Consider the following 22896-nt stretch of genomic DNA (forward strand, 5'->3'; position numbering starts at 1 on the left):
TTAGATATAACATAATAAGAAGTTTCTTGACGTATGCTGCATTTTCAGGATTTTTGATATTGCAACAAATTCGTTTATCATTGATATTTTGATCAGGATGATTGATGTTCATAAGAAAATTTATTGATAATTATTGAACTAGCGAGTAAGACGGAATGGTGAATGAAAAATACACGTAAAAAACTGATTTATTGAATTTTTTTTTTGTGTTGATTTAACTAATGATGATTTAGATAAGATTTGAATACCTTAAGTCATCTAGATCTTGGGTGGCTAGAAGACTTAGAAAGCTGTAAAGGGATGGATAGAAGCTAGAAGGAAGGTCCGTTCACATGAAGAATTGACCCAACAGTTTTTTGGCTAGGCTACGTTAAGCGAACCTAGAAAAAACGCTGGACATTCTTCTGTAGGTCAGGTTCCTCTGACTGTAAACGACTGTGAAATATATAATTGAGATCATGCTTGTGTAAATGTTTGGGGCTGGGGACAAAATCCAGCATTCTCTTTGGGTTGGCCATTGCAGAAAGGCGAGGTAAACAGGGAAGGGGTTGTAGAGGGATGTAGGAATAATAATAGTGATGCTTGACAATTCAGTCGTTAAGCAACATGCTATATTTAACCACATATTTAGATTTGTCTGATAAAGTGTGATAATCGAATAGGCGATAAGTAAATGGATGCTAAAGCGTGTTCAGAAAACTACGTACTAATGATTGGGTTCGATGATCATAACTATGTATGTGGTATGAACCATGAGACTAATATTAGAATAGAAGTGTGAACATATATCTTGTAAAGACATCTTCATTTGGTGATTTAACAGTAGAATGTCAAAGTAACAATTAAAAACAAGAGGAGAGCGAAACAAATTTTTTGTTTTTAGATGTTCTTATTTTTTATCAAAGTTCTCCTTCACTTTACAGATAAAGTATTCGAGAGTATTAAGAAGAGAGATGAACTGTCTCTCCCTCTCTCTCCAGTTATCATTATCATTACTGACATCTCAAGCACATCAGCAGTTTTAATGATCGTGTCGTAGATATGATGAGATTGTGATAATATATATATATATATATATATATATATATATATATATATATATATATATATATATATATAATATATATATGAAAAAAAATTATGCGACGTAGAATTCCTTTGCGACCACTGGCGACCTGGGCCCCTGAACCGCAGGACTCGAAATGCAGGCCCCATGGACCTAATAACACCCAGGTCCCATAGGATTCAGGTTGTAGACGCCCTGGCCACAGGGTCTTCAACGTCGCCTCCAAAGGGCAGCTTGTGATGACATACAAAAGCTGAACCGCCTCATCCCTGTCCGAGGCGGGGCGACACTACGCGACGGTGGCTGGGGGACCGTTTTGGGCGTACTTGTCGCTGCCGACTAGGCTGGCGGGAGACGGCTGAGTTGGGGCAAACCTGCACTTTTAAACACACACCTTCACCACGGTACACATACAACACAGGTACGTACACATGTGCAGTACGTACCTAGCAGGAGTACGGACACAGCTGGAGTACACAGCAGCAGAGGACACAGGTATGACAACAGAGAGCGACACTTCGCTGCTTAAACAAATAAATCAGAAAATAGCAGAAATTGAAACGGAAGAAAGAAAAAAATAAAGATGTTAAAACTAAATGAAAAATTAATGGTAGAAATAATCCAAAGGACTGAAGATAAATAGATATTATGTTAACCTGTGACGATGAATTTGTTCTTTAATCATGAAAATATATGGCGCTCAGATCTTGAAACCCCCTTTGAGATGAAAATGTTCCTTATAGAGTAGTGGGTGTGATGACATTGTCTCGGATGTGAAAGACAAGAGGTATTCAGGAAGGGTTTCTCATTTTCATCCATTCTCGTATTCTTGAAGAGCAACATGGCTTGGTCGTTGGCAGTGACGCGCTGCAGATAACCATAACAATGGTGATGACTTAAAGGAACCGATGACGCAGCTGGATAGCCTAGCTTCTGAACAGTGGATGACTTGAACAAGTGGGTTGTAAGGAGGTGGCACAGGGCGGCGGGCTGGGGGGAATTACTTCATGTAAGTCTTCTGGGAGAGCTCAAAGTTCCTGATGGATTTTCGGACATCGTCCAGCAGAGTGGCAGTACGGGTGTCGGGCACGGTGTAGCGAAGGACATTGCTACGGATGGCTCGCTCAGCGAAGGCCATGCGCCTTGGATAGTCCACTGAAAGACAGGCAAATGGTTATTAACCTTGGGAAATGTTGTATCCAGGTATTACCGATAGGGTTAGTTTGGTGTGGTGAAGGAACTTTGCCTAGTATAGGAGGAGCAGTACCAGGGGACAACATCCTATAGGAAACATGGGTAAGATGTCGACTAGGTTGTCTGTGGTCCTAGAATAAGGAAACTGCAACTCCTGCGCACTTGATTAAGACTTCTATCTTTAGGAAAATCATGCAGGAAATACGCCATTAGAAATCAGATACAAACTGAACCTTGGCTATGCTAATGTGATGTGCAAACTTGCTTAGTATAAACATTTTGGCAATTTTCCGTAAGTCCCTTTCGTTACAGTCTTAATGGTGCAGTGTTCAGTTATCAAATTAGTTTTAATCTCATTATGTTAGCTCAGGGATCAAGTGTACAAATACTTTGGTAATAGAAATTGGTACCGACTGATTTTTATAGGGCCTTGTCATATAAAGCTGTATTTCCAAGTACCTTTGAGATGGGACTAAGTAAATTTTCTGAGTGGAAAGTGGAAAAGTGAAGTGGGAATGTGGAAGAGTCGGCTTGGGAAAAAGTTGTCGTAATACCATCCATAAGTCCATGTTAAATACACCAGTGGAACAGTTGTTAGTTAACGACATGAAATATTTGTTAGTTATCAAAGACCGACTTCAATGCTGCTTACAACTTGTAAGTGTATTCCATACTGGTTAAACTATTTGAGTGCACACACAAAAAAATAGTTGTAGCTCCAAATCATTGTTGTGATTAAAAATCGTTTAAGGCATCACAATTGTAGTTTAATACTGCCTATGTTTTTAACAACATTTAGTTTATCATACTCTCAAAAGTCTACCTTGAAAAGGTTAAATACCTGCGAAAAAGTGTTAGAAAGTTTTCAAAGTTTAGGATTGAAGGGAACCCGAGAAAGTGTTAGAAAGTTTTCAAAGTTTAGGATTGAAGGGAAACAGTTGTAGGTGGGGCGCAACCTACCTCCTACTTTACTGTCCATGTACTTGACCAGAGAACTGTAGTAGTTGTCACCGTAGTCCCAGTTGTAGTCATAGAAGCGGGCCTTGCGCCTGTTCCAGTGCACGAAGAACTTGGGCTTCTTCTTGGGTGCAGGGGGAAGTTCAAGAGGCTCTCCCTCTACAGGGGCTTCAACGGGGGCTTCCTCAGCAGGAGGCGCCTCCTCAGCAGGGGCCTGCTCGGCTGGGGCGGGATCTGCGGGGAGGCAGCAGAAGATTAGCTCCTGCGTGGTGAGCCACACATAACCACTGGCTCAAGTCCAATCGGGCGAACTTATTTGGGACAAGCTGAGGCGTTGGGTGGATTAGCTACGGGGGTTCCCTTAGGGCATAAAACGGTGTGGCCCTTGAGTCCCGTGATGTAAGACGGCACGGCCCTTAAGGACAAAGGCTAGGCTCTCATACCCAAGGGTCGTGATCAAGGGCCTTAACCGTGTGCCAGAGGGATTTGATAACGAGGTATATCAACAGCTGACACAGCTGAAAGGGCTCGGGTGTGTCTGGTGGGATATTCCTACTGAAAAGACTCTGGTTAAGGGGACGGACTGTCCGACGAGACGTCACAGCGGAAATAGAAAGTCGGTCACGTAACGCTGGACATTTTTTTTGGCGTGACCTTTTACTTGAGGAGTGGGGTACATGAGTGCTTGAGGGTAACTTTAACTGGAGGCTGGGAGTGTGTTGGGTGTAGTTTTACAAGCATCTTGGAGGGATGGGCAGGTTTAATAAGGAGGGTCTTACGACATCAAAGGAACCTTTTAGTGTGAATTATATATATTTTTTTATCTATTTCTTCTTTCGCCATATTCATTAATTTGAGGAATGAAGTCAAGGGCGTAATATATGTAATCTTATCATTTCCTGACACCTAGTTTGGACCATCTAGCCGCGTTGGGGGAGGGGAAGTTTTTCATAAAAGTTATTCCAATTTTATAGCTAGTTTAAATCAATAACAAAATCAAAACTAGTTAAGCTCTGAGCAGCATTAGTTTTTTATTAGTTTTGTCACTTTTTTTTTTTAATAAGTTTTAAGCTACGAACTAAAAATATATCCATGCAGAAATTGAAACGAAACTAAAGCGTAATTGAAAATAAAATATTTACTGCATGTTATTGTAAGATTATATATTTACAACAGGCACAGGAAAATACTAGCTGGTTGGGTCTTAAAAATATTTTGTAAATCTGCCAAAATATTTTAAGGCCCTCCGTTCTAATAATTTGCTGTTGCATTCATGTTTTTTTTTTTTTTAGAAATAAATGCGAAATAAAATAAAATCATTTTTTTTTTGCAAAAATGCAAAACAAAATAGAAATAATATGAAATTCCCACAGAATGCAGAAACTAATAAGTCATGGGTTAGATGTTTTAGTGAAATGTAGTAATTAATATTTACAGGTCCTCTATCTAGGCTCTTGGGGGCTATAGGTCTACCACGTATTCTACTGGAGACACATTGGACTCTATATAGCCATCTACTTCTGGCTATAAAGCTGTATATGGGAGGAGGTTCATCTCGTCTGGTCTTAACGAGATGGTTGTAGAGGTGGTAGTGGTGGGTAGGTGGAGTGGCCTCCTCGGGTGGAGGTAATACATGGTATAGGACGTGTGGGGAAGCTGGCCATAGAAGGAAAAGGATGACACATAGTGCAGGGAACATAGGAAAGTTTCCCCACCTCCATACATCTGGGATGGGGAATAGAAAACGGATTTTTTTTTTTTTTTTACCAGTATCTTTAAGGCAGTGGCAGAGAAGGAATACAAGGGAACGAGGGATAGGATCAAAAGATGTATATACATATATATTCAGCTTCCTATAAGGTTTCTCGGGTAAAACACTATATTAAGACTGCCAGCGAGAAGGTCTAGGACTTCTTAAAGGAGACATTGGGACTAGGGAGAGTTTTTCGTTTTTCCCCCAACGTTATATGGGCTGGGGTAAAAGAACACAACAACAAGGATCAGGGCATGAGAGGGGTGGCGAGGTCTTACAAACTACAGACTTGGATGTATCCGCTGTCTACGTCCTCCTGCTGTAATGGAGAGGTTAAGACATGAAAGAAAAAGTCGTAGATTATGGTTAATGTAGTTCAACTCTCTTTCAGGCATTAGCTAGCAGCGTCCCAGTAGGAGGGGGGAAGATATGTTCGGAACCGTTGGTCGACGTTGTGCGTGTCGAAGCCCGTGCCGCTGACGGTGCTGTGCGCGACCCACGCGTCCTCCGAAGCCAGCCTGGAGTTTGGTAGGAGAGGAATGTATTGATGTGTTGCACTACGGGCCAGCTAGAATGAACGTTGATTACGAGCAGCGCTGTGCTAGAATCAAAAGCTCATTTCTAGCGTTGGCTGCTTTTTGCGAGCTAGCTAATTAGCAGCGGTGTAGCGAGTGGCTTAGGCGCTAATCAACTACCAGGGAGGGGAGGGTTAGCGGGCAAGGCTAGCGGCAGCACCGCGCGCGTAGCGACAGACGCCCGGCAGTGCAGCCGCCCTTCACGACGCAGGCGGTAGTGCTTCTTCTGCTGCGTATAGCCTTTGCCCGTTCCTGGCTACAGTGGGAAGGAACTGTGATGGAGGAGGTTGTGGGAGGGAGTGTCTCTAGGGGGTGGGGAAGGGAGGGCACAACTAACTATGGGCAGCTAACTACGTCCAAGGCTGAAGCTATATACTGTCTACCATCAAGAGCTAAGCTGGCCCCTCGGGTCACGACACCCTGTCCGTCCACTGCAGGTGGAGTCTGCGCGCTGCAGCTGCAGTGGACGAGGTGAGGGTGACGGGAGAGGCAGCTGGAGGTGGGTGTGGGTGTCTGGTACTGGCGGCGGCGGCGGGCGGCGGGTGGCAGCAGCAGCAACTTGGCAAAATGAGACACACAGAGCGACCGCGGGCCCCGACCTTCCTCCCAGTAGCTGACGACGCGATCCGGGTCTTGGTCTTCACCTGCAGCAGCCTCCGCCTCCGGCTGTGCTTCCGGCTCGGGAGCGGCTTCGGGCTCGGGGGCCGGTGCCGGTTCCGGTTCCGGCGCCGGTGCCGGTGCCGGCTCGGCCTCAGCCGCGGCTTCGCCCTCCGCGGGAGGGGCGTCCTCCCCTTTCTTCTCGTCTTTCTCTGACTTCTTGGACTTCTTGGACCTCTTCTTCTTTTCTTTATTAGGGGAGAGGAAAAGTGAGTGAAGAGGTCCTAGGTATGGGGCCCTATACCTGCGTACCTACCCAATAAGGTTTAGCCATCCCTTTAGTGAGATTTAGTTACAGACAAACACTTAATCAAGACATATCGAGAACTGACAACAACGGTGGAATAAAATAATCCATTCAGTTTAAGGTCAAATGATTAATGGAATAACAGTTATCTTGACTTCCAACAGTGACTTGTGAAGCAGCGAGGTTTTACCACCCACAAAATATACGTCGCATGCACCATTAATAAGGCATTGTGAAGACCTGTTTACCTTCTGGGTTGAGGCTGGCGAAGGCTTGGCGTATTGATACAGTCACAGCATTACCAGTTACTACCGTTCCACTGCCAGTCTATCTCTCATGGAGGCCACTCCACTTGAAATAGACTGTGGCTCCCCCTCCCAATAGCTATATGCCACACCTCAGGGGGCTATAGGATCGCCATATCTTGGTAACAGTCTCGCGAGTGCGACCCTTTGGGAATAATGGTTTGACGTTTGACCTGACCAAACACCGCCTTCAGGAGAGGCCACCTTCTGTTTTCCAGTGAATAAAAATGCGATTGGGTTGAAGGTAGAGACGCGAGGATTGGAGGGACACGTGTGCTGACGGAGGGCGTCATTAGCCATCACGGACAAAAGTTGGTTTAGCTGACGTGAAACGGCACAAGAAAGCACGGCAACCGAATGTTTATGTGTATGGGATGGTCTCTGTATGTTTACCCGCGCGCGCGCGCGAGTGGGTCTTAAGAAAGATGAGGGGGGGCTGTAATGATGGGAGACCCTGCAGGCCAAGGTAAGAGAGACGCGTGTTTAGCAAGGCTATCTGTGTGGTTCACTGGGATTATGTACTTCACTGATCCTCTGCTTCGTTTCGAGGGTTTGAAGCATTTGCAATAATAAAAAAAAAAGTGTTTTGGATATTCTTCAGATGGGGGGGAGAGGATCTTTGAAGTTATGGATCCCAAGTTTAATTTGAATTAGATGATGAAGAACAGCGATTGTTCTTAGGTTTGGAAAGCAGGTACACTACACGTATGAGCTGAGAGAGGGGTTACCACGCACGCCCCAAGTATAGGACACTCGCAATTATGATCACAGTGTTAATGAAAGTGTTTAGGTTTGGAACCTTCGTGTAATATAACTGTGGGAGATGGTAGACAACCACTAACTCCAGGGTATTTTATCTGTACTACCCTCCTGGGTATCAGGAAGGGTTAGTGAAGGCTGAGCAGTGATCCACCTTTTAATTGGCTGTCATGTTTCATTCCTTTGACCCTGGTTGTTGTCTTTATTTTTTCTCTGCCTCGCCTCTGTCTCTCCCTCTCGCACGTAACATTCGACAAAGCTCATCGTAAGTCCTTGTAAGTTTGTATTCTGTCCCTCTCGATATTACGACATGAACAGTGTCTGTGGCATTACATCATCCGGTGAAAGTCAAGTCATCTGTTTGCGACACATGAGTGAAGACTTGCGAGTGACAGATGGCCGTCAAAATGGACAGAAACGATGGCCAAGGAATGAACTCTTAATTTCTATCTTTCATTGTCTTCTAATGATATACCACCCCCTTCTGGGCCTAACACACTCTCCTCTCCCTAACACACACTGCTCTCCCTAACACTCTCTCCTCTCCCTAAAGAAAATATAGATAACCGTCTATATGGAGGACTTGTATAGTCATTCATTAATAATAGGAATGAAGTATTGTGAACGATCGTCCTAATTAAGACACTCGGGGGTTGGGGTCGGTGGCTTTTACAAAGGGCGTCATGCCACACACCTCCATGTCCCATCACCGTGACCGGTAACCCAAGTCGCTCTCACACCCCCGCACTGACTTTTTATGGTAGGAGAAACGTTAGCTAACCCCCTTCCCCTTCCCCCACACACTCACACCCATCTCGCACCACGCCTCCCTCCGTCTCTCTCACTCGTACGTGTCAACGCCACGACCTTCTCATTCCCTCTTCCCCCGGGCGATCCGTCTGAAAGCCTCCACCTCGCTCACGGAGCGCCACTGTTCTTTGGTCACCCTTCGCCAGGTTGTGTGTGTGTGTGTGTCATCCGTTCCCTCAACAACCGTCTTGTCCTCCCCTTCTGCCCCTCCGTCAGCCTGGCCTGCCTCTATTCTTTGCTTGTCTTGGCCACCACCTCCCTCACTCCTCCTCCCACCACCTCCCTTACCCTGCTCTGGTAGACAGGTCCACCACCAACCATCCCCCCTCCCCCTTCAACAACCCCCCCCCCCCCCTTCGCGGGGGCTGTGCCAGAATGTGTCGTCAGAAATAGGACATGTTGTTGGCAAGGATGTCGTCCCGTCCCTCCCCCCCAGGTTATAAACTGGTCAACCCATGGTATGTGCCGGTGGCGGAGGCGGCGCCCTACTGTAAGCTGCCAGCTATCTCGCTCTCGCGGCACCCCTGCTGGGCCCACCACCACCTCCTCCTCCTCTTCCACTACCCATTACAAGGTGTTAATAATCTCCCTCGTGTGAGAGTGTCTCTCCAACCCCACCAGACGTGATAGAGACATCATCTCCCCATCAAAGGCCAATCGTAAGGATCGCTGTTCGTATTCGCCTCGCGACGCAAATAAAATGACGAGCAGAGGAGGAGGGGAGATCCAAGCAAAGGCAAATAAAAAGTTCGGGTTATTTCTTCCTCAAGTTATTTTTGACGATGTAGTTCTGGTTTAGTCATCCATCCATCAATCAGGAGCGCGAATTCTTTTTTCTCCTAGTATGTCCGGCGTGGATATGTCTAGTCAGTCACTACCCAGGATTGTCGCAACCGTTCTTGGCCCCCCTGCAATGAGTCCCTCATTAGATCTTGAACGACTTAGTTCTCTCGTACGTATTGACTATCAAATTGCACACTGTGTGCCCCCACTTGCCTATGGCGAAGTTGGAGTTGGGTTTGTGATAACAACAGGTGTGGTTACTGGTTGTGATTATCATTTGTGTGTTACAGGAAGAAAGTTTTACCGTCATGTTGCCCTGTCTCTTAACCTTGTATATGTCCACCATATGTGTGTGTGTGTGTGTGTGTGTGTGTGTGTGTGTGTGTGTCGGGACGTGAAACGCTGTTTCCCAAATCCTTAGGAATATCAAGTCGCTTTGAAACTGCACCTCCTTTTACTGAGCAATCCGTTCCCCTCGTAAGCCGGCGTGAAGTCAACCCCAGATATATATATATATATATATATATATATATATATATATATATATATATATATATATATATATATATATATATATATATCATTAGAGGACTGTATAGCAGCAAAGTTCCCCCACCCGTATCATAAGCCTTAGAAACGGATGTTACCACAGGGAGTTAAAGACTCTCGTTACAGTGACCAAGGAAGACTTAAGAGATCGCTGACGTACCTGGCAGTACACACACACTACAGGGTTCGAAAAGACACCATTAGTGAGGCTGACCGTCGAGCAGTTGATACACTCGACACTGGAGTGATGACCTCTCCCCCCCTAAGAAGAGAGAGAGAGAGAGAGAGAGAGAGAGAGAGAGAGAGAGAGAGAGAGAGAGAGAGAGAGAGAGGCCCGAGATACAGTAATAAGAGACTTGAGAGACATAGATCTAACCTCTAGAGTACATTTCCTCTCAGAGATGTATATTCCACTGACAAGGAGTGTGCGAGACTTGACATACAAGAGACACATTGGTTCGACTCCCTCACTACAGACACATTGGTTCGACTCCCTCACTACAGACTGCTGAGACTCCCCTGTGCCATTTCGATGCCTCAGGATAGAGCAAGGTACCCTCCTAACGCAAAGGTAAACTCCACAGTTCATGAGTACTCATGTTCGAGCCTGGTTTACAGTGTACTCCCAGTAGTTCATAAGACTCTTGTATACCTCAGACTCCCAAAAGACCAGAGTTTCAGCATCATTGAGTCTCCTCACAGATGAGACACCTCACAGACCATACACCCTCACGGATCATACTCCCTCACAGATCAGACACCTCACAGACCATACTCCCTCACGGACCATACTCCCTCACAGATCAGACACCTCACAGACCCTACTTCCTCACAAACCATATTCCCTCACATATTATACTCCCTCACGGATCATACTCCCTCATGGATCATACTCCCTCACGGATCATACTCCCTCACAGATCAGACACCTCACAGATCATTCTCCTCATTGATCATACTCCCTCACAGAAGAGATACCTCACAGATCCAAGACTGCCTATAGACAACAGTGACTCCACAGTAATCAAGACTTGCCACCGGCCATTGAGATTCCACCAGGACTCTCCACAGACCACACTAGACTCCTCAAGATAGACTACACAGACCAACAGAGTCCCACAGACCAGCCAGACTTTCCCCGCAGACCAACAGAACACTCCGATTATGCATATAACTCGGGGTGAGCCAGGCTGTGTGCCTGCCGGGGTATGCACGGCCTCTTGTTTCCCCATGACGCTTGAGAACGACAACATGTCCTTAGGGTATGACATGTGGCCTTTGACCTGGCCCTTTTAAGGCTCTGGCCAAAGGCTTTTTTCTTTTTTAAGGTCATCATTACCCAAGGGTCGTATCGTCATGCTCAAGGGGCGTATCATTGCTTGACTGATCATATCGCAACGCGCTTCGTCAGTTCATATTGCTGTATACAATAGCGTCCCAAGATGGGTCACTTCATCCATATATATATATTGAACATCATTACTGTAACTTACTATTCAACTAACACATCACCATCAAGATTGCTAACTTGCTTTATAGATATCTATATCATAGATTAATGCATCGATGTATACACTCTGTAGGCCCATATATACACTGGTATTTCGTTCCGGGCCTTCAGTAAGCATTTCCAATATATTTTGGAAGTTTATTCCTTTTATGGCGAACGGGAACCGAAACTAATCAAGTCTGTAGAAATATACAGCATCTTCATTAACTGTTATCTTTGAGATACACCTTCCGAGGCAAGTTTACCATAGGTAAAAAAAAAATTAAAAAGATAGTGGATCCCCTGCCAAGGTGCTGAGCAGTGAGTCATGGCCAGTTTCGCGCCAAAAGTTTCCCGCCAGAACTAACCCGATACTTCATGTCCCTAAATGTGGCGGTTGGCGATGTAAACATCTGGCGGCCTCGCTCACGCGCGCGTAAATTTGCCAGCGGCCTTCAAGCAGCTTGCACTTTTTCTCGACTGGTCCGTGATGAATGGCCCCCAGGGTTCACAAGGAATATTTATGGTTATGGGGGCGACATTGCAGCCATTTTAGGTCAAGTGGGTGGAATATTTATTAATTCCTTGATGATGGTGGGATCCTTGTGCATGACTTTGCGACCACTGAGCACGACGATGCTTGGGTGTATAATGGCCTTTCACGGGATGAAAACCAGGCCATTATAACATCCCTTAAGGATCGCACTGTCGTATTTATGAATTTTGAACGTATTTCACGACCCTGATGACAAATATTGCTGCTGTTTCTCGAACCTTATTATGGTACTAATTCGTGTCAACCCACTTATAGATTTTCTCATGTACCGAAACACTCACTTATTGTCACTCCTAAAATTCACTGTTTTCAAGGCTTTTTTTTTTTTTGTTAAGTGGCACTTGAAGTAATGTACCGCATCCCGTTTTCTTTATTTCCAGTCGGGCGTTTTCTCCTGAGGTGAGGTGCATTTAATTCACATAATCTGGGTAGTAAAACTTTTTTTTTTTTTTGCGTGTGTGTCACAGTCACTGCGGAAGCCATGGTTAAGTTACTGTCTCTGACAACATTACGGAAGACAATCTCCATGGACACATATGAATTAGAACATCCAAAAACCAGCTGGAAGAGAGAAATGCAGTTAAAACATTTACAAAAAAATAAAGCGATTATGCAATAGGCATTATGAGAGCAGAGTGATGAAAGTAGCGATTTATTGTAATATTTGGTTTGGTTAATGATATGGTCAATACCGGTAGTGTAAGAAATATTATACTAAGAACCAATAAGTCATTTGAAATCAATTACCGTAAATAGCGAAAAGGGTAATTTAGAAAATGGTAGGGGGAACATGGAAATTCCGGGTTTGTGATACAAGATGATGAGCTTCCGTCAGCAAACACGTCGGCCAGCGATCACTTTCGCTGATGAACAACCAATGTATCTTTTGACACTGTTTGCTGAAGATTTGCATGACCGAGTAGAGCAGACACTATCAACCACTGAAATATGAACTTATGCCGTTATAAAGTATTCCTTCAAGACTGTGTAGCCGGATAACTTCTTGCTTCATATTTTTATTTATATATTTCCACTTCACTTCCTTGCATTAGAGGTTCGGTTAGGAGATTTGGACATCATTACGGCATTTCATATAACACTGGTTGTAGGTTGAATGTAATTGTATTGATGCCTTGGTAATGACTGTACTTATTAGTGTGAATGAGATATAAATCTGGAGCTATGGTGTAGTGAAGATGGCACGGTAGTGATGATGGTTGTAGAATGGTAGTGAAGATGGTAACTGTAGTGATGATGGCACTGGCTGAATGAAGAGTAGCACCGAGGGTGGACGATAGTTAGTGATCGTTACGAGCGGGGGGAGGGGAAAGTTCGCCGAGCTGACAAATGCAAAATAATATGAAAGCGCTGTTAAATAACGTTGCGCGCGTCCACAAGATGTCAATCACTGTTATGACAATGAAACTATCGTCTGGCGTTTATTAATGGAAGACCCGGCGATGAGGCGACACATTTAGGAGGAAAAGAGGGGAATGCCTACCTTCTTCACCGGCCATCTTGTCCGAGAGATAGAAGGAGAACGCGAAACACCACACCCACGGGCTCCCGTGCCCCAACTAACGCCTTCCTCACCCCCGGCGCGCGGGCTATACTCGCCTTCGATCCGCGCGCCACCTGGCCCAGCCCGGTCGCACTAACCCATCCTCCTCCGCCATACTCGCAGGGGTTTCGACGCCGTGTTCTCATCTCAGATTTCTGTTTGTATCGCTTGGGTATCGCGGAGGACGAAAAACCGCGTGTTAAACAACTCAGGCTTGGGAATTACGTCCGAAGAGAAGATGGGATACGGAAAAACGATGGGCCGAGCGTGAAAATGGCGAAGGGAAGCGAAAAATTACATTGGCAAGGAGATGGGCCATATGTGACGTGGTGCCGGGTTGCCGGTGGCGGGGCGCAGGCGCGGGTTTATTTCTGCCTACGCTCGGTGGTAGCCAGCGCCTGCCCAGATTCGTACCTCTCGACAATTAAGGACAACATATACCTGGTGCCGCAGGAGGGTAGGATGTTCACCACACTCGTGGATTACCCTCGGTCAACATTGAGGCTGGGAATGGCTGGATGGCGGGAATGTGTTTTGCGGCGTTAAGGGGGAAAGCCTGTGTAGCAAGATGGGCGTGTTGGTCATCTAAGGGCGGTGCAGCAACGCCCCGGATCAGCACGTACCGAGCTCCGGTTACACCCACTTTCTCTCAACCAGGCTCTGTCCCCGCTTCAGCAGCATTACAGAGATGCGCCCGAAATATTACAGCCCACACCATCATCATCATCGGCAACAAACACACACACACACGGCATGGACCTCTCCCGGAGTGTGGGTATCAGCTCGGAATTCTAGGCTCGCCCCCCAAGCAAAGGCAAAGTCCATCCTTAACTTCTTTTAAAAATTAAACCCCCTTCCCCCCAAATCCCCCCCCCATGGATGTGAATAATGAGACAGCGCAAAGAGACAGGAGGGCGTCACACACACATTGTTCCCTTCAGCCGTCGTATTTATACACGGCAGTGTCGGGTGACACCGTCTCTTTTCACATCGTAAACGTTTCAATTCCGTCGCCTTCCTCCAGCGTAACCTTAAGCAGTGGGCAATTTTGCATCTTTACACGGAAGTGGAGGTAGTCTGTCTGCCCTAAATACAGGGGATTATGTGGGGAAATGACCACTGGGTAATATTACACATCAGAATGGCTGTTTTTTTGTTCTTTTTTGTATCAAACCAGCCATCACGACCGATCTCATCTCCCGTAGTGTACTGATGCCAAATGCCTGCCCCATATTTGTTAGGAAGGCTTCTCGCTCCCCCTACTTCCCGTTCCTTTAATCACTGAGTGTGTATATATATATATATATATATATATATATATATATATATATATATATATATATATATATATATATATATATAGGGGTTACCACACCGCTTTTGACGAGACAATTTAGCTAGGCTGCATCATCATCTGTTAAAGCATTTTCGTCAGAGTTCTCGGTTCAAAGGAGTCCATGCTCTCCCTGCTACTGAATGTAGCGCAGCCTTGAAGGTGTAGGAGACCCCAAAAAAGTTCTTCAATGGAGTCCTGGTATTATATCATGATAATAAATAATTACTTTAGGAACCCCTTTTTTTATTTTAAAGAAAGAGTCCTTGTGTTATTCAGTCCGTGTTTCCAGAGGCTCCTGCGCTACTTCCAGCAGCAGGGAAATATGGACACCCTTCCGTAACGCTACTGTACTCCGAGAGAGAACACAGCCTTGCCAAAGGTGACTTCACGCGCGGTGTAATCCCATGTTGGCTGAGTCCGGGCGAGACGTGATGAATCATATATAAACAATGTATGTAGTGGATAACTGAGTGTCCGCAAAAAATGTATATAGTCTTAAATGCTCATCATAAAAATACTGTCGGTGATACAGGATTAACTTGGGTGTCAACATGCAGGGCAATGACTAAAGTTATCGTTATAGACATTATCTTAAGACCGAACCGTGTAAGACATTAATCAGTTATATATATATATATATATATATATATATATATATATATATATATATATTGGAAAGGATCACAATTTTGCGCGTGATCAAGATATTCCTATGAGTCCTCGTGGACTCATAGGAATATATATATATATATATATATATATATATATATATATATATTATAGTTGTGGGGCTATGTAAAGGACAGTGTGTTTACTAACAGTCATGGTTACTTGTGATCATTAACTCCGCGCCGTTGCCGTAGTAGCCTTCATAACGCCGGAGATGCCGAACACCACCACCTACGAAATAGCCCGCAAAGTGGCCATCCTTAGTGTAAACAAATATTGCCCTTACGGAGATCTATGAGGCCTCTTCTACGTGGGACGTGATGAGTTTTTCCCGCCACCCTCCCTCCCTCACATTAACATATCATCACCTTATCGTTAATTGAGCTTGTGTTATAAATATTTAAAGTTGTTTACATCTATTATGGACAGCTTGTCGATACTGTGCAGCCTGTTTAAATTTGCGAACGCGAAGATGCCTTACATATTTTTTTGCGGGGTTGAGGCCAGACCCTTCAAACACTATAGCAGAGGCCATGGCCTGCATACCCAAGGGTCGTATGATCATGATAAAGTGTCGTTTATGGTGTTTATCAACAGGGTAAACTCTTTGCAAGGTAAACTAGCTTTGAAAAAGGGTAGGTTGACAGCCTCCATATACTTTGGTGTACAACTGGACTTTATGGGTATAGCTGGAAAGACTATCGTATGATCGCTTACCTTCGACATTCTAAGTTAATATCGCAAAACTGGAAGCAGCCTATTGTGTCCAGACGAGACTTGAGAAGAGCTTTGATGGTCACAACAGCCGACCTGTCCGGATGGATGATAGATGTTCGGATCAGCCTTCGCGTTAATGAACCAGTCTGCTGGGCTAACGGAACAGTCAGCTGGGTTACGGAATAGTCTGCTGAACAAATGAAAATGGCCAGCTAGGCCACGGGAAGACGAAACTGCTCGCTGGGCAAACGGAACGATCAGCTAGGCCATGAGAGGGGTAGGCTAGGCTACGAAGAAACAGCTAGGCCACGAGAGGGTAGGCTAGGCTACGAAGAAACAGCTAGGCCACGAAAGATTCTGCTGGGTAACGAAAGAGTCACCTGGACCACGAAAGAGTCTGTTGCACCACGAAACAGTTTTCTGGGTCTGGAAAGTCATCTGGACCACGAAACAGTCAACTGGATCACTGAACAGTCAATCTGGACCACGAAACAGTCAGCTGGACCACGAAAAACAGTCAGCTGGGCCACGAAACGGTCAACTGGACCACAGAAACGGCACAGGAAACAGTTAGGTGGGGCCAGGTGACGGAGTTCAACGTGGCCCATTGGTGACCTGGCTCACCATAGCCACAAGTAACGGGGGTTAAAGTAGGTCATGAGTGCAGTTCATGTAACGCGCCACTCCCCCCCACCCGACTCCCGTGCCTCAAGACACGGATACGACACGACAGGTTACCATCATCAGCTCGGTGGGTTGTGGCTCACAGGGTGTTGATGTACTCGTGTCGCTGGCGTCAGGAGTGGATGGTGGGTGGAGGGAGGTGTACTTTCAATGAACAGGTTGGTGGTGGGAACCTTCGTCAACAGGTTGAAGATGGGTGGAGACGCGCCGTTTATATATTAGCTTTCGTCGTATAATATTTATGTATTCATGATTGCTTCATTGCCTCATTCCCAAGAAAGGGTCTTAGTTTTATCTCAAACCTCTTTTTATAGGTGTTCCTTACATCTCCAAAGCTGCTCTACTTCCAGTAGCAGGGAAGTGATGGACTTCGGTGTGACAAAATCTTGGATGAGATTGCACTCTCAAACTGAAACAGCGTCGTCAAAGATGAGTTTTCACTCGCGCTGTAGACCTTACGTAGGGCGAGCCAGCCCCATAGCACCTGACACTATGGTATAACATTATAATCACATTCTGTGATGCTCCCCACAGCTAGCCTGGGTATCGCTCATGAATACAGTCATGAGGTACAGAGCGCAACGAGGAATATCTGTAGATGAGGGAAAGATAACCAGCCATGCGAAATGAGGAGAATCGGGTCAAGTCTTTTAACGTTCAGGTTGGTAGAGTTGATGAGTCTGGCCCACCTTAGACTCGACTCTGTCAAGGGCGAATATAGAGCTGGATCAGCCGTAATGTATGCAAATATGGATCTTTCATTTGATAATTCAACAAATGTTGAGACGAGACGAATTATCGGCTACAAAAGAGAACTCCCAGTCTCTTAAAGGCAGACTAGGCTATCTGTTGTGATGTAAGGTTTGTAAGATAGATAAAATAATGATACCAACTGTGTTTATTATTATCTGTGTGATGTAGGGTTTGTAAGATAGATAAAATAATGATACCAACTGTGTTTATTATTATCTGTGTGATGTAGGGTTTGTAAGATAGATAAAATAATGATACCAACTGTGTTTATTATTATCTGTGTGATGTAGGGTTTGTAAGATAGATAAAATAATGATACCAACTGTGTTTATGATTATCTGTGTGATGTAGGGTTTGTAAGATAGATAAAATAATGAGACCAACTGTGTTTATTATTATCTGTGTCATGTAGGGTTTGTAAGATAAAATGATGACACCAACTGTGTTTATTATTGTCTACTGGAAAGGGAGACACATCAAAGATTAACAGGAATACTTTGAGGTGCTTCAGAAAGAGAGAAAAGAATCTGTGATTTAGTGGCGTTAATCTGTTGCATATTTACGTCCATATATCACGGAATGTTTCAACTTGACAGAATGCCAAATGGTGAAGGTGATGCACCTTGAAATGAGGCCAAGCAAATGGGGGAAGCACTAAAAGGACCTTTTCCTGTTATGAGGACCTACGGGTTGATGTAGCACCCAATCTGTCTCTAGATAACCACATTAGCAACACCCGCATCAAGGGGCCAGACACGAGTGCACATTGAGATTACACTCGTGATGTATGGACAAAGAGGTGTAAGGGAAATTGAAGTCAAAACACACTTAGATTTAGGGATATGAAATCATTTGGTCGCCCATTCTTCTGGAGGCGTAGAGATCTGCTGCAGACGGTCAAAAGGATGGCTAGCATGTATCTGTCCCTGAAATATAGTAGCTAAGCTACAGGGACAAGTAGGTAGTCAAAGCTCCATCCGTGATGGAGGAGGAGACTACGCGCTTCTTATTCAGACTCAGACACGAGGCCCAAAACAGAGGCAGGGAAGAACTGCCAGAGAAGGAAAAGACACTGGTCCCCCGCGGCAAAAATGATAGAGGAAATAAGAGCACACTGCCAAGTTCAGCATAAGAGATCATATTAACTCCCAGATAAACACCGAGACAAGTCATGTAACATTCTTTTATATATATATATATATATATATATATATATATATATATATATATATATATATATATATATATATATATATATATATGCGGGACTTGCATCTCACCGAACAAAAAAGATCCCATTTATATGTAGCTTGCTGAATATTGAGTCAAATGCTGTATTTTGTGGTCTTCATTGAATATGAATACTGAAGTGTGGACCCCAAACTACAACGTGAACCGATGCTGTAGCAACAGATCATGTGGAGGAGTTGGACTGCATATAATGGTCACTTTCATGACTAATTGTACTCCTGAATTCCTCAAGTGATGTAGTAGTATAAGCACTCGTTCTCAAGGTTGAAAACCAGAGATCCTGGTTGTTGCATCAGCCTACAGACCACGGGATACAAAAACACCAGAATTTAGGGAGAATGTGAGAAATATAGAACCAGGGTCTTGAATTCTTTGGAAACCTAGCCTGAATTATACTTGTCTTAAGGAAATTCATCTTACCACACACACACACACACACACACACACACGAAATGGAGACAGGGAAAGGAACAACATGGAGTAGTTTAAACTACCGACACAGGAGGCTGCTTGCACAAGAGGAAGTCGTTCAGGCTTTGTGACAAGTCAAAGTCAACAAGTAACAAAAGCTAACCACAAGAAATGTCACTCTGGATTTAATCTCTACAAATGATGTGGACGTGATATGTGACATCATCTCAAAAACACCCTGTGCTCTGATCACAAGCCTAGTTGACGTAAGGACAAGTTTGGATGATGAACCGCTTGGTCAAAATATCCGTGGATAGGGAGGTGTGTTGTGTATTTTGTTTTTGATACCGGAGATGTGTCTTGTAATTTGTTTTCATCCTGGACTAACACAACAGGAGGATGTGATGATCATTGAGATGTCAGCGATGACAGTGGGAAACTCCCTTACCCAACACCAGAACACAGGAGTTGTTAATAACATGGCCAATATTGGTCCTCCAGACGTGAAAACACGTATATGTCATCGAGAAACGAAGCACAAAAGGTTTAGGATAGAACGAGGAAGACGAACGCTCTACAGGAGACGAAAAAAAAGAGAAAAGAATGGGAGACCTTCTACAGAAGCCACAGCTCAACCAAGCGAAGAAAATATATTACATGAGTTATCGAACGTATACCATAAGACTCAAAATCGCGTATGAAACACGAGAAGAGGAAAGGACCAATAATAAAATGTGAAAAATCAAAATACATTTACTTTTTCTGCCAAACGCAAATCGACAGCCACAAACTCAATTGGCTTCATAGACATAGAAAAAAAAAGATACTTTTGCAGATGACTACCTGGAGATGATTGAGATTCCGAAAAATAAAAAATAAAATATATAACGAAGGTATTTAATGAGCCAAAATCCACCTTATAGATAAGTGATCGAAGAGACGTTTTCCGAAACGGTGATCCCTCAATATTCCACGATGCAGGTATCACCAAACTCAACACAGTATTCGGAGAAGGCCATTAGGACGACGCCCCTACGTAGACTCAAGTCCCCAGGCCTGGACACCCTGGAACTCTGTCTTCATTAAGAAATGCAAAACACCTCTTGCACAAACCACTAGATATCCTATGGAGACAAAATCTCAAGATTGTGTCACCATCTCCGAAACTTTGAAAATGACCACACATCGCCCCACCTCACAAAGGTGAGAGCAAAACAATTCTCCCCCCCAAAGAAATAAAAAATAAAAAGATATTGACCTATAGCAATAGCAATGCACAGTATTGAGATATCTGAGAGAGAGAGAGAGAGAGAGAGAGAGAGAGAGAGAGAGAGAGAGAGAGAGAGAGAGAGAGAGTCTTAAGAGGGTAAGTCAAGGAATTGATGGGACTGAGCGATTTACATAACCCGGACAACATTGCTTTCTTTGGCGGGCAAGATCTAGCCTCTCCCAGTTGCCTGCCCTCTGTGGTAAGGTCCCTGAAACTCTGGAGAACAAACAAAATGCTATAGTGATTTACACAGACTTTACCAAAAACATTTGATGCGTGTGACCATTGATTTCATAGCACGTGAACTTTGAAAGATGGAAATAACCGTGAGAAATGGGAGATAGATATACGACTTCGTAATCAACAGATCGCAAGCAGTTGTAAACCACTCTATCTCAAGTGCCTCTACAGTAAAGAATTGAGTCCCCTAAGGAGCTGTTTGCATCCCCCTTCCTATTCATCATTCTTATCTCCGACATTTGACGCAAGCACGAGCCACAGTGTCATACCATCGTTTGCAAATGATTCAAGAATTATGGAGATGGCGTCAAATGAGGATGTTGAAATGCCACAAAGAGGTATAATCGAAGTCTTTCGCTATGGCACCGAAAATAACATGATTTACGATGGCGATAAGTTTCCACTCCTCCGGTACGGGGAAAATAAAGAAACCAAAGCGATGCAGAATACCTGACAGGCACAGACATTCTCCCAAACCTAATCGAATGATGTGATAATGTCTGGCGACCAAACCTTCAGCGAACACAACAAAACAACAGTTGCTTCCTCTGGAAGGATGGGTGGGATGGATCCGGCGGACTTTCAAGACAAGGGAAGAAAAACTTTAGGTATCGACAGGTAATCGCCAAAAGAAACATTAGATATCATACAGTTTCTAGTCTTCAAGAGAGATTTGACGATGTGGATATAGAACAGTTGGCAGAGACGGCACACAGAATCTGAACAAGAGAAGAATCAGATGATGAGAAAACGATATGCAGCCCACCTAAACACTCACCACTGGATGTGTAGCCCACCTGCATCCCCACCACTCGATGTGTAGCCCACCTGCATCCCCACCACTGGATGTGTAGCCCACCTGCATCCCCACCACTGCATGTGTAGCCCACCTGCATCCCCACAACTCGATGTGTAGCCCACCTGTGTCTCCAACTGCCGGATTGTATCCCACTACACCCTCGACCAATGGATAATGTAGCCCACCTGCGTCCCCAACCCCCCCTACCAGCTCGTAACACCATCGTTTTAAAGGAAGTAAGCGAGAGCAGCAGCAGCATCACCAACAGCAGTAGCAGCATCACCAACAACAGCAGCAGCATCACCAACAGCAGTAGCAGCATCACCAACAACAGCAGCAGCATCACCAACAGCAGCAGCAGCATCACCAACAACAGCAGCAGCATCACCAACAGCAGCAGCAGCATCACCAACAACAGCAGCAGCATCACCAACAACAGCAGTATCACCAACAACAGCAGTATCACCAACAGCAGCAGCACCAGCAACAGCAGCAGCATCACCAACAACAGCAGCAGTAGCAGCAGCATCACCAACAACAGCAGTATCACCAACAGCAGCAGCACCAGCAGCAGCAGCACCAACAACAGCAGCAGCAGCATCACCAACAACAGCACCAACAACAACAGCAGCAGCACCAACAACAGCAGCAGCAGCACCACCAACAGCAGCAGCAGCATCACCAACAACAGCACCAACAACAACAGCAGCAGCACCAACAACAACAGCAGCAGCACCAACAACAACAGCAGCAGCACCACCAATAGCAGCATCACCACCAAGAGCAGCAGCAGCATCACCAGCAGCAGCAGCAGCAGCAGCTTCACCAACAACAGCAGCAGCAGCATCACCAGCATCACTAACAGCAGCAGCTTCACCAGCAGCAGCAGCAGTATCACCAACAACAGCAGCAGCAGCATCACCAGCAGCAGCAGCATCACCAGCATCACCAGCAGCAGCGGCAAGTTCACTGGCTACCAGGCAAGTGAGGAAGGCTCTGCTATAAATATAAACAACACCTTGCCAAATACCTGCGGCTATTTCCACTCTCGTCGTCCAACCGGACCCAGCAGGCAGGCCCGAGGTCCCCGTTGTTCACCGCCTGCCTGAACCTGACCACCTCTCCCCCTCCACACCCACCCCAGGACGACCAGCACACCCCAGGTCATGACCCCACCAGCCCAGCACTCCCCCAGACACCGCAACACCACACACTACCCCAGACTACAGGCACCCCAGACTAACCCAACACTACCCCAGACTACAGACACCCCAGACAAACCCCACCCCACCATTATCCCAGACTACAGACACCCCAGACAAACCCCACCCCACCATTATCCCAGACTACAGACACCCCAGACAAACCCCACCCCACCATTATCCCAGACTACAGACACCCCAGACAAACCCCACCCCAACACTACCCCAGACTACAAACACCATTAGATTCGTAATTCAAAAATGAATCTTCAGGAGAACTGGCCAGACATTCGTAAGCGTTAA

General features: G+C 45.2%; 2 protein-coding genes across 14 annotated transcripts in view; one reads left to right on the forward strand and one right to left on the reverse strand.

Annotated features, from left to right (window-relative positions):
• LOC139751822 (uncharacterized) overlaps positions 1-22896 on the forward strand; it is a 94669-nt gene that overhangs the window by 9267 nt on the left and 62506 nt on the right. The window lies entirely within an intron of this gene.
• Positions 177-13355, reverse strand: LOC139751827 (uncharacterized). Of its 2 annotated transcripts, none has more exons than XM_071667448.1 (4): positions 13202-13355; positions 6190-6390; positions 3221-3451; positions 177-2221 (listed from the first exon to the last, which is right to left on the reverse strand). In XM_071667448.1, the coding sequence occupies exons 1-4, from the start codon at positions 13215-13217 to the stop codon at positions 2067-2069; spliced, it is 603 nt and encodes a 200-aa protein (XP_071523549.1). In that variant the 5' UTR covers positions 13218-13355; the 3' UTR covers positions 177-2066. The 2 variants fall into 2 exon arrangements, with proteins under 2 accessions (XP_071523549.1, XP_071523548.1); XM_071667447.1 differs by having other exon boundaries at positions 6145-6390.

The sequence above is a fragment of the Panulirus ornatus genome, chromosome 12 (genome assembly GCF_036320965.1).
Source record: "Panulirus ornatus isolate Po-2019 chromosome 12, ASM3632096v1, whole genome shotgun sequence".
Lineage (NCBI taxonomy): Eukaryota > Metazoa > Arthropoda > Malacostraca > Decapoda > Palinuridae > Panulirus > Panulirus ornatus.